At 40.4% G+C, this 12,254-nt stretch overlaps 2 protein-coding genes across 2 annotated transcripts; both read left to right on the top strand.

Annotated features, from left to right (window-relative positions):
* The first annotated feature begins 221 nt into the window (after positions 1-221).
* Positions 222-2,284, top strand: LOC104960844 (two pore calcium channel protein 2-like). The gene is made up of 5 exons (XM_010789018.1): positions 222-368; positions 595-677; positions 751-832; positions 1,068-1,159; positions 1,287-2,284. Exons 1-5 carry the CDS (start codon positions 282-284, stop codon positions 1,363-1,365), a joined length of 423 nt encoding a protein of 140 aa, XP_010787320.1. The 5' UTR covers positions 222-281; the 3' UTR covers positions 1,366-2,284.
* Positions 2,285-3,342: 1,058 nt separating this feature from the next.
* On the top strand, positions 3,343-11,352 carry pop4 (POP4 homolog, ribonuclease P/MRP subunit). The gene is made up of 7 exons (XM_010789017.1): positions 3,343-3,492; positions 5,212-5,267; positions 5,969-6,186; positions 8,270-8,347; positions 8,472-8,533; positions 10,044-10,145; positions 10,332-11,352. Exons 1-7 carry the CDS (start codon positions 3,486-3,488, stop codon positions 10,466-10,468), a joined length of 660 nt encoding a protein of 219 aa, XP_010787319.1. The 5' UTR covers positions 3,343-3,485; the 3' UTR covers positions 10,469-11,352.
* Positions 11,353-12,254: the final 902 nt, after the last annotated feature.

The raw sequence follows: 12,254 nt of genomic DNA, 5'->3' as shown, positions 1-12,254 counted from the left end.
AGCTGGTCGGCTCTGTTGTGATTGGTCAACCTCTGAGAGATGTCCCGCCCTTTAGCTAACACGTACAATGTGTTGGAGCACGAGTGTTACATAGTGATGTCATTATTTAACACTTGAAGAATGTAAGATGTGTTACTCTGTAGAAAATGAAATAAGCGGCAAGCCTCCTGTTTTGTGCAGTAAAACAACAATGCAGGAAGTGTGCCCTTCCCTCACAGATAGTATCATGTGTGTTGAACACTCGCTCTGTTGTTGGTTGCAGTGGGTTCTCTAACTCCTCCATGGAGAACATCTCCTCCAACTTCAGCATGGAGTGTGGCACCTATGAGCAGCTGGGCTACTGGCCCAATAACTTTGATGACTTTGGTGTGAGTAACAACAACAGTTAGACTTTTATTGTCCTATGTAGTTCCAGTAGCTTCTGTGTGTTTTGTGTGTTAAAGTATTATTAACCCCTTTTCCTTTGATGATGATCAGTTACCACTGTCAATGATGGTGTACAGCTACTTTTGTGAACCTGGTTTACAGTTGCGCACTGTTGCTTGAATATACCCAAAAGAAAAGTGATAAAAGAGAATCATTTCCATCTCTCAGGCGTCCATCATGTTGCTCTATGATGTCATGATAGTCAACAACTGGCAGGCCTTCATGGATGCATACAGCAGATACACCACTGAGTAAGAAACCCACATTTCACATGCACAACAGTTGCTGGTGTTGATCCTGATGATCACGTTTTGTTTTTCCCAGGTGGTCAAAGATCTACTTTGTGTCTTGGTGGCTCACCTCCTCGGTCATGTGGGTCAACCTGTTTGTCGCGCTCATCTTAGAGGTCAGTTCCCTCAGACATCACAGACACTCATTCATTACATTTAGCTAACAGTTTAACCAAAGCAACTTACAATAAGTACATTCAACGACAAAGATACAAACTTCCTGCTTCAGCTTTCAATAAGCCAGCAATTGCTACTGCATTGGCTTAAAATGTGCGTGGTTATCACACAACAACGTGCACACACATTAAACATTCTAACAGCACAAATACTCTGTTCCTTGTTTTCTGACAGAACTTCATCTATAAATGGGACCGCAGTCACAGCTGCTCTGTTACAGATGTGGAGAGGATCAGATATGAAACATCTGTTCAACTCATGTTCAGGTAGGTTCACTCTACTGTTTTGTTGTAATTCATATACCGGTAATTACAAATCTATCTGTCAAACCACAGCTAACTTTTTGTCCAATCCTTCTTCTGTTGTCCATAACTTACCCCTGTTTCTCTGCAGAGAGCAGATCCAGGAGCCCACTGAAGAGGAGTTAATATGCCAACTACACCAACACCCTCACCTACACCTGCACTGGTGACACACACACAGCACCATCACCCGCGAGACTGCTACTAAATGTGTCTATTGTGTGGTCGAAGCACTGAAAGGTCAAAATCACAGTATACAACAAATGTTTGTTCATTTTTTATTATTTTTACAAGTAATTACTGCTGCTGCAAAAAGCACATGTTCTTCTTTTGTGTCATGTTATTTATAAACCACTGCCAATGAGAAGTCTCTGGGTGTTTCTCAATGTCGAGGAAGGCTGCTCCAGAGCCACTATTTCAAGGCGCTCCATTTAAGGCGGGGCCTCTCATATGACGCACACCTGCACACCTGTTAGCCTGTTCCACCATTCTTCGTTTTCGGAGGCTAGGAAGGATTCTTGCCTCGCTTCTGAAGCAAGTGACAGTACATGTGCTACCATGCAAGCCTCCTCAACATTGATAAACACCCCCTCTGTACAACTGAAACTGCTTGCAGAGAAGACGTCCTGTCATTAGTCTAGCCGAAAATTAGTGGGTGGGGCTAAATATTCCCAGGTTGTGTGCGAATTCCATAGTATTCAATAATAAATACTATAAAGTATTTTCCCAGGGCTTAATAATACAGCATTGATAATGACAAAATAATGAAGCCAGAACATTTATTGAGAGGCGTGCATGTGTATTCTGGGTAATGATGGAGGCTGCATGTCTACTTCTAAATACTTTGCAGAGGGGTATTTTATGTAACATATTTAGATGTGTTTTAAACTGGAATCCTGAATTTTTTTTATTCTAGAAAGGACGCAGTTCTAGCAAGAAAACAACAGGGATTTCCTTTTTTTATTTAAAGCGATTTGTATAGAGAAGTTGGAATGCCATTTTATTATATTTGTATTAAGTTGAGATACAGTTTGTACAATACAACTCTTTATACAAGATTGACAAATAGATTTTAAATAAATATTTTGAAGACTTCATTTTGTATTTTATGGTTTTTTCACACATTACTTGGGGGCATTACCTTTCTTTCAGTTTAAAATTAGCCTGTTAGCAGTTTTCTTGTATGCATGGTTTTGATGGCATGGTTGCACCATCAGCCACTACATAGGACCCTATTGCATTATCCCATACACTGCCACTCAGTGGAAAGTCAGTGCAAGTTCATGATACATGTCTCTAAAGTCTAAACCAAGATGGACGACAGAAAGCCAGAGGCACCGAATCACTCCATCCATGAATCACTCGTCGATATCTTGCCAATCCTTCGATGGAAAGCGTCCACTGCAGGTATAACTATGTTGGTGACATCAAGTAACAACAAAGGAAACATATAATTCATAAATTGTCAAAGTATTGATTTTATGTTTGAAGGAAATTATGATTAATCACCTGTCCACTAAAGTGGACGTCATGCATCACTGGCTATATTTCAACTGCAATTCATACTGTTACTGCTGCTGTTGTTCTTGAAAATACTTCATTTGCAATATCTTTTTGGGCCATAAATCAATATACTTATGTTATTATAATGTAATTTTAAGTTTGCACATCTTTGTTTATGATTTTTTCCAAATGTACATGTCTTCAGTTAAACTTTAACCCATACTGTCCACCTGAGTGGACATATAAAACATTTTTTTTCTAAATTTGAAAAAAGAAACTAAAGTTAAAATCTTGTTTTTCATGCCCCAAGAGCAACAAAAACACCTAGTAAAAAAAATCCTGACTGAGGTTTTCATAATTCATGCATGAAAGGGTTAATTTATTCACAGCACAGTGTTGTATGTGCACTTTATATAGACATATATGCTATAAAGGCCACCATGATTGATTTCAGACAGTGTTGTGACAAAATATGAAATTACACAGGCAAGAAATGTAAATTCATCTTTCACAGCAAGGGTTTTTAAACAGTAGCTCAGGCTTCCCCCCCAAAAGATGATCAAAAGGCTGGATTAGAAAGGTAATGTAATGCGTTGTTCTGACTGAAGAGGGCAACATTCCCCCACTGCGGTCAGTCTGCCGCTAACTGCAGAAGAAGAAGAAATCCGGAAGTGAGCTCGTGTTGTAAACAAAACACATGTGAAGAGTTGTTCTGCTGTCAGAAAGAGCCGGCGTTTGCATTTGTAATTGCTACGGTATTCTTCAGGAAGTCCGCGAAAACGAGGGAATGGAAGGTGAGTTTAAGCAGTCAAAGGGTGATGAACATCACCCGTAAACACAACATTCTTCAAGGTTGGTTTAAAACCCACCATGTGTCCCTTCCGTTTATTTCATCCTAATGTCTGTGTAGGGATGCTAAATACCCATTGGGAGAAGTATTCAGCCAAAAATAAAAGTAGCAATACAGTGTAGATATTGTTACAAATAAAAAGGATGTACTAAAAGTAGAAATACAAAAACGACAAAATACAATACACGTAACATTCTTTCAGAAGGCAGCTCGTGCTGCTATTGTTGATACTAGCTCAAATACATATCTCTCTGGCTCATGTCACTGAACAGTCTTAATGAATGCTGTTATTTCCACCTGTGCTGTTGCTGCTTTGACCAATCAAAATGCCTCTCGTGAGAAAGGGCTAATGTGTCATCCTTCACTTCATATAATGATGCAAACCAAGGGCGTTTCCTGGACCTGGAAACATTCGGGGCTTAGCCCACAGTGACAGCACTAGAGATTTTCTTTTGGGGGTGCTGTGGGGTAGCGTGCTCGCTACAGTGGAATTTGCTACTGCAACACTCCCCACACGCACACACGGTGCACCCGCGACTGTTACAATGAAGGCTCGATAATCAGCTCACGGCATATACTGTAGGTGTAAGCAGGGCCGTCCCTGGCTAATATGAGGCCCTCTGTTTCGCGAGCGTCGAAGGGGGGAGGGGGCGGTTGCTACTGGAGCCTCGCAGCGACGAAACTCTACCGCGCCACACTAATTGTGCCGCATAGGTTGAGGCCCCCTCCGCAAGGTGAGGCCCCACGCAGTCTGTGTGATCGGCCTGTAGGCAGGGACGGCCCTGGGTGTAAGCAGGGGTGAAGTGCTATTTTTATAAGTGGGGAGTGGACCTAACATCCTCTAGGGGGGTCCAATAAGGAAAACCAATAAAGTAAATATGAACAGGTGGTAAAATAAACAAACTACGATAAGAAAGAATATAGATTGATTGATTTGGGTATAAGGGAATTTGGTCAACTTCAATTGCATTGCTGATATAATAAAACCTTTAGTGTTTCCAAAGTTACGATTTGAAATCAGGAACTGTGGGATCAATCAGAATGAGACTGAAAATACACATTTCAGGCGGAACCAAACATTGAGCTTAGACACCGTGGCTGATGAGCTTTCAGCGTTGGAAAACAGAACTGTCTCTGTACTTTCTGCAGCAGCCAGTCGAGCAGGTCTGTCTCTGTGCCCACTGTCACTCTCCTACATAGCTTTTCTTTTCTATCTTTAACTCAGGGTCCCAGGAGCAACGCTGTCAGTCAGAGGACTTGAAATATGCAACTGTAGCTCTCTTATGTAAAGTTATCTCAACCTCATTCTTCAGTGTGAAACTCCCAGGCTTTATCAAGGCTCAAGGTTCTCTGGAAAACTTCATATGTTATATATAGCTTTCCTATCCAGAATAATCCTATGATTGGGTATTTTGATTGTAAATTACAACCAGATATGTAATGTGAATAGACCAACAAAAAAATAGAATAACCCCACAACAGCCTACAGATGGATTTGAGTTAATGTATGACTTTTTATAGGGCAGCAGTAGGAATAGAAGCTCCTTGAGGCTAGCTGCTGGGGTTCACACCGGCCCAGCAACCCCTCCTGTGTTCTGGTCCAGAAGCTCAGGGAGTCCATCAGCTTTGGTGTAACACTGGATGTGTTTGTTCTGTTCAACAGAAGCTCTTGTTCGAGCCACCATCCCTCAGGATCTGGAGAAGCTTCTCGGTGTGGAGGTAAGCAGAGACCTACTGAGGACACGATGTGCTGCACAGTGATCCCTTTCCAGTCAGGCTGTGCACAGTCTTCCTGCAGATAATAACGGGACATGAGAAATCATTTGTCTATGAATCAACATGTGCAGATATTTTGAAAACCACCAAAAACATGTTGGTTCACCCTTATCAAAAAAGGAGGATTTGATGCCTTCAAATTAGAATACAATAATATTATTACATGCATCTTTTTTTCTGGATTTCTTTCTGGAATTTGTATGTGTCTATATTCAATCATGTTGTCTCAAAAATATATATATATATCTTATTTTCTACATTGATGTTTAAAATATTGTTTATATCTGTTTTTGATTCGTAGGTACTTTTTTTATTTGAACTGGGAAAAAGCACAGCAATGCGACACAACAGATTCAGAAAGAAACTAGAGTTTACTCCTAAAATGTTGATATATTTGGACACTCATATTTTGAAATGTATTGCTGAAAATGATTAGTGGAAAAATAAAGGAATGTCATCTTATATATTGATCTATTTATTGTTCACTCTTAGTTATTCCCTAGTATTATGATGTCATAAATATCATCAGACATGCTCTACTACACTTTCTTTCACACATTTGAACATGCTATACAAGCCTGGACTTTTTGTCCTGTTTTAATAATAAGTCCAGCTCTCTGTAAATATCTCTGTCTCATTTCCAGTCTCGACCCCACCCTAAAGCCTTCACTGATGCCTTCCTGAAGAACAGCCTCCCGCATACCACACGCTGCGATGTGAACAACCTGCTGACCCACAAGGCTCTGATCCTGGGCTACAGCAGGCCCAAGAAGGACAAGAGAAAGAGCAAGAAACCCAAGGGACTAAACGCCCGGCAGAAGAGGGCCATGAAGGTCTTCCAGCTCAAACCTGAGCACCAGAGGTGGGGGAGGAAAGTGGAGGTTGGGACGGGTATTGGGAGGAAATGTGTTTGGAATATTAACACATCATTGTTCTTGAATGTGATAGATTTCCCATTAAGTTGGTTGCTGTGGTGTTTAAAGGTCCCATGTCATGGCCATTTCTACTGATCATAATTCCATTGTTGAGGTATACTAGAATAGATTTACATTGTTCAATGTTCCAAACTCACATTGGTTTCTCATACAGCATCTCTGTATAGTATGTGTATTCACTCTCTGTCCTACACGGCTTGTTGGAACTCCTGCCCCCCCCCTCCCTATGAGCCCACTGTGCTCTGATTGGTCAGCTCGCCCACTCTGTTCTGATGAGTCTACCACCGTTACAGCTGGACATCAGTGATTATGTGTTACAATGGCATTAGCAACCAGAAAATGACACCAGTATGGACAAACAGAAGAGAANAATTTTAGTTGAACAATGCCGACAAACAGCTTTGGTTCGGTCCACCTGCCTTTGTCCATCATCCTTGTACGTAACTGCAAAACCAAAATGTTCCCAAACCGGAGACTTCAATGATGCTGGAGGATTTTCGAGCTCAACTTTATCTGCGTTCGCCATTTCCTCAAATTACTGACTACATTTGAACGCATCCCTGTGACCAGCTCTCATAGTATGCCTCTCGTCCAATGAAATGACTTGCTCGCTCAATGACGCGTTGAACGCAATGTGAGCAAATTACTCTGAATGCTGCGACCCAGCACCTGAGATTACTTCCAAAAAGTTGTTCACGTTCTCAATTTTTTACGTTTAACGTTATATTAGTTCGGTACACATGTGTACCGAACCGAAGGGCCCGTACCGAATAATTTCGCCCGTACCGAATAATTTCGGTACGGGTACGTATACCGTTACACCCCTAGTTCTCAGGCTGAGTTCTGCAGTGTCTCGCTGTCCCGCAGACCCCAAGCAGCAACCAGGAAACGAAACCAGTAACCCAGCTCACAGTGTCCGCTCCTCGAGCCTCAAAGGGCGGAGCAGCGAGCCTCGCAACGTCCCGCCAAAACGGCACCCAGACCCCACGCAGCATTCTCTTCTGTTTGTCCATACTGGNATTCACTCAAATAAATACAAAATATAATAAAATAAACATTAAGGTGCAGCGCTTAGGTACTAGTACAGTTCAAATACAGATTATTTCAGTTCATGGAAATGCTGCACCTTAATGTTTATTTTATTATATTTTGTATTTATTTGAGTGAATACATTATTCACAGTTTAATAATAATAATAATAAAAAAACAAGAAATATTTAATGTTTTGTGATAATTTTTTCTGCTGTACCGAAAACGTACCGAACCGAATCTTGACCTAAAAACCGAGGTACGAACCGAAATGTTTGTGAACCGTTACACCACTACTGAGCACACAGGCCGAGATCCGCGGAGCCGCAACTGAGAAAAGATAAGGCTGAGTAAGTGTGTGTGTGTGAGGAGCTCCGCGGATTGGTCCATTTGGACCTGGGCATGGTCACGTCACGATACTCGGGAAGAAAAAAAAGAAAAGAGAAATCTCCAACGAGGCGTTCTGGGGCAGCATAGACAGGTATTTTCTGTGTTAGAGTTTTACTCGCTACAGGGTGTACTTTGAGGGTTTGTGACTCTGCAGACCGTTTACATGCAGAAAAAGCTACGTAACACACAAGGGGACGGGTAATAACCGGAGAAGCGTGACATGGAAACTTTAAGTCCATTCAATAAAAAACTCCTTAGTTGGAGTTGTGGTTTCTATTTGCAAAAAAATTTCAACATTACACTTCCTATTTATTTTACGATTCAGGGGGCATTATACAGACAAGAACAATCGACATAAACTGCATCCATCACAAAAATAACAATAAGAGCTTGTGGAAAAAAGACTTCCCCGCCTCCCCGTTCTAACCATCATCACCTGTCCCCATTGTTCTGCTCTTTATGGACACACATATCATATCCTTACATAATTATCTTAATATAATCTAAAACCAAAGACAAATAATCAAACAATCTGAATAACATTAAAGTAAAAATGTCTCTAAAATCCCTGTCTTCATCCTTGTCCTGTAGATACGAGCTCTTCATGCCTCTGCATGACCTCTGGAGACAGTACGTTATCGACCTGTGCAGCGGGCTGAAGCCAACAAGGTAAAGCACTTTGGATTGTAACATATCAACTCGACCAATCCCACTAAACTGCACATGAGAAATTTGCAGAAGTCCTTTGATTCCCTGTGTGCACCGTCTCATGTGTGATGCTGTGTTTTTACAGCAATCCACAGTTTGTGCAGCAGAAGCTCCTGAAGGCTGACTTCCACGGTGCCATCGTCACAGGTAGAGTTTCAGCTCTCTCTCATTTCAACATCACTGTGAGATAGGGCTGCTCAATCAATCGTATTTTAATCGCAATTACGATTTTGTCTTGCAACCATTATGAAAACAATATAATCGAAATAAACGATTATTTAAAAAAATGTATTTCTTTATTTTATTGTTTTTTCAGTTGAATTATATTTAAAGCTCAGGGTAATCAACTGTTAAAAACATATTGTTCACATTTTTTTTTCAATAAATTAATGTTTTCAAAGTAAATGGATAATCGTTTTTAATAATAGTCATCTCAATTATTGACCCAAATAATCGAGATTATGATTTTTGCCATAATCGAGCAGCCCTACTGTGAGATACATCGGTGTCACATTTGAAGTCATAGTGAAGTTTAATACGACTGAACATAAGCCGTAGACCCTGATTTCAGGTTTTAAAAAAAAAAACGATTTCTTGATTAATTTGTTTTAGATTTAAAGAAACACAACAAAACAACAATGCTAAAATAATGATAATATATATATATATGTTCTTTTAAGTGTAAAGTGAAATAATGACTTAATAATATCCTGATGATTCAAAATAACCTTAAAACTCTTATGGCCATAATACATTGTGCTGCCCCTTTTAGAGGGCCTGCAAAGGGTTTTGGGTTTTGCACTGTGTCCATAAATGCTTGCCGTAGTTTCCTGTTTCTGGCTGTCTATGGAGCACATGGGTTGTTTCCTGTCAACTAAATCCTTGCTCAAATCCTAGGGTCTTTATGTCTGTAAGTACCATTCCATATATTGTCCGTGTATACTTAGTTGCACATTTAAATTGATTATATGCAAACATGAAGAACAATGAATGATGCTAAACTTGTTAGCCTGTGAACAGCAGTGGAAATGTTTGTAGTATTTATGCTAACAGGTACTCTGTTGTTTGGAATGTTTGTTTTTGTCTTGTTTCATTGTTTATTTAGTGTTTAATGTGACAACGTCTCATGACTTTGGGTTTTGTTTATATTTCAGTTTTACAAAAATGGAAATGAAAAATGGAAATGAAAATGGAACTTAATCAGTAAACATCCAAAACTGAGCTGCTGTCTCCTGGGTGTTTATTTCCGTGTTAAGCTATCTGCCAAGCCTGCAATCCGAAAAGTATTCTTGCGAGGGCAGAATCAATCTGTAGGGTGATTTTATATGAATAAAATCACCCTACTCTTACAAACATTTATTTTGCATCAAAAATATTACATCTTTTTTTTGTGAACATCTTCTTTGTAAAAAATCTTAAATGTATAATCATTCGGCCACCTGCTTCCATAAAGGATAATTAAATAAGACATAGCAACACTGTGAGTCGGATCTTTCCTACGGGGCCTATAAGATAGAAACCTTTTTCAAATGAGTCATTTAGATATTATTGATTATGGAGATCATTCATTCACAACAATCTACTTATTGTATGCCCATCAGAGAATATCCTATTGTGCTGACTGAGTTCTAATAGTTCATGTTTGTCTCTGTCACAGTGGTGCGCTCTAAATGCCCGTCGTATGTAGGGACTACTGGGATCATCGTCCAAGAATTCAAACACGTCTTCAAGATCATCACCAGAGAAGACAAACTGAAAGGTAAGACTCACGAAAACAGGACACAATCATCACAATCATTTTGCTTTCCAGTCGTCTGTCCCTCCATCATATTCTTAGTTGTTTTTAACTATGGTCCACCATGTCAGACTTGTCACAATACAATATAATGTTCTACAAAAATATGGTGAAGCTGGTTACAGATTGTTTTTATTCTCTGTGTGACAGTGATCCCCAAGAGGAACAGCGTCTTCTCAGTGGAGATCAACGGCTTCGTGTCCCACATCTACGGGAGCAAGTTTGAGCAGCGAGCCAGTGAACGCTCAGCCAAGAAGTTTAAAGTGAGAGGAACCATCGACCTTTGAGGAGTCAGTGACCATAACAGACATGACACACACTGCCCTCTGTAGGCAGTCAGAGGAACCATCGACCTGTGAGGAGTCAGTGACCATCACAGACATGACACACACTGCCCTCTGTAGGCAGTCAGAGGAACCATCGACCTGTGAGGAGCCAGTGACCATCAGAGACATGACTCACACTCTGCCTCGTACTGCCCTCTGTAGGCAGTCAGGAGAACTGCAACAACAATGGCACATTTAGCAAGTGCATTGTGGTCTTTTATTGTTTGTGGAACCATACCTTTTTTTTGTATTTTGAAGGGATCCCTGCTGACTCTGCTCTGTATTCTTTATAGTTACACATGGTGAGGACTGAAAAGCCACTAACTCAGTTAGATCATGTTTTCTGTGTGTGAGAAAATAACTCTGATGATGTCATCACTCATCTGCTTGGAGAATTCAAAGTAATAGGGATGTACCTATTACGGCCCTTTTCCCAATCCAAGTGGATTTAATATTGGGTATCTTTTGATTCAATATTGTAATGTTGATTAAATACATATCTGACACGGTAAAAATACAGACTGTCATTTGTAACCTATTGTATACCAGCTACTCGAACCAAGAACCAAAGCCTGGTATCATTTCTAATAGTATTTTGTGCATGCTTTTGCAAGCGCTGCTTCAGAGTGACAACAATGAAAAACATGTCAAAGTGGTTGAAAATATGTTAAAAATCCTCAAAGAAAAGCCTAACTAAAGCCTTTTTATTAGTTACATTTCAAATAAAGCCCAGTTACTTGTGTAGTGTTAGGCTCATTAGACTGTAAACCTGTAAACTATGGTATTTACTTTTCAGAGCTTTGTGTATAGTGCATGAGGAAATAAAAAGGGGAGGTTTTCTGTTGGACAGTAGTGTTTGTTTTCATTATGAAATGTATTTTGTACAGAATAGGATGAAGCTAAAGTGACGCAAATGTCAGTCTGCACCCTTTGTGTAACAGATCAAGTGAAGCTCTGTGGACTGTAAGGTGTATTGAACTAAATACAAATATGATAAACTCTGCCTCTCACACTGTTCTACAGAGAACCGGTTTAACCGTGTCTGACACTGCTGAGCTGCACATTTTTCTCCATTATATATATCCAAGACATGTTATCAGTGTGTTATTGTATCACAGCTGTGTGGCCTCATTACACACAGGTTTCACTCAGATCACATTACTGATCCAGACTTACAGGTTTGTTTCTGTTTGGAGCCGAATATAATCTGTAAGGAGGAGTTTATCATGTCATGATTACACACAATGTTGAAATGTCTTTCAGCTTGCACACGTAGAAATGCATCTTGGATCTTTTGTAAAATGAAAGCCTTCTCCAAAACAATCATTTATAAAACTAAAGTCACAGTATTATTAATAATAACTTGAATTGATATAGCGCCTTTCATAACCTCAAGGTCGCTTTACAAAGAAACATACAAGGACGAGACATAAAACAGGGGGCAGAAATGGAAGTGTAAGTGGGGGGGAGAGTGAGTTATTGTTGGAAGGCGATGTTGAACAGATGAGTTTTAAGGGTTGACTTGAAGATGTTGAGAGAAGGGGCGTTGCGGATTTCTGCAGGGAGGGAGTTCCAGAGGGGGGGGGCAGCGACACTGAAGGCACGGTCCCCGAAGGTGCGGAGGCGTGAATGGGGAATGGAGAGCAGGCCGGAGTCTGAGGATTGAAGGGTGCGGGGCGGGATGTAAGGGTGGAGGAGATCTGTGAGGGACTGAGGGGAGAGGGCACGGAGGGACTTGTAGGTGAGG

This window comes from Notothenia coriiceps, unplaced genomic scaffold (genome assembly GCF_000735185.1).
Source record: "Notothenia coriiceps isolate Sejong01 unplaced genomic scaffold, NC01 NC01_scaffold00032436, whole genome shotgun sequence".
In the NCBI taxonomy this organism is placed as follows: Eukaryota; Metazoa; Chordata; class Actinopteri; order Perciformes; family Nototheniidae; genus Notothenia; species Notothenia coriiceps.
This window is presented reverse-complemented; position numbering and strand designations above follow the sequence as displayed.

What these genes read in the sequence shown, in the direction of transcription:
- LOC104960844 (XM_010789018.1), top strand. Translation starts at nt 282, where the DNA reads ATGGAGAACATCTCCTCCAACTTCAGCATGGAGTGTGGCACCTATGAG. An exon ending in ATAACTTTGATGACTTTGGT is followed by an intron (nt 369 to 594) that starts GTGAGTAACAAC and finishes TCCATCTCTCAG; the next exon opens with GCGTCCATCATGTTGCTCTA. An exon ending in TACAGCAGATACACCACTGA is followed by an intron (nt 678 to 750) that starts GTAAGAAACCCA and finishes TGTTTTTCCCAG; the next exon opens with GTGGTCAAAGATCTACTTTG.
- pop4 (XM_010789017.1), top strand. An exon ending in AGAAGCTTCTCGGTGTGGAG is followed by an intron (nt 5,268 to 5,968) that starts GTAAGCAGAGAC and finishes TCTCATTTCCAG; the next exon opens with TCTCGACCCCACCCTAAAGC. An exon ending in CAGAGAAGACAAACTGAAAG is followed by an intron (nt 10,146 to 10,331) that starts GTAAGACTCACG and finishes TCTGTGTGACAG; the next exon opens with TGATCCCCAAGAGGAACAGC.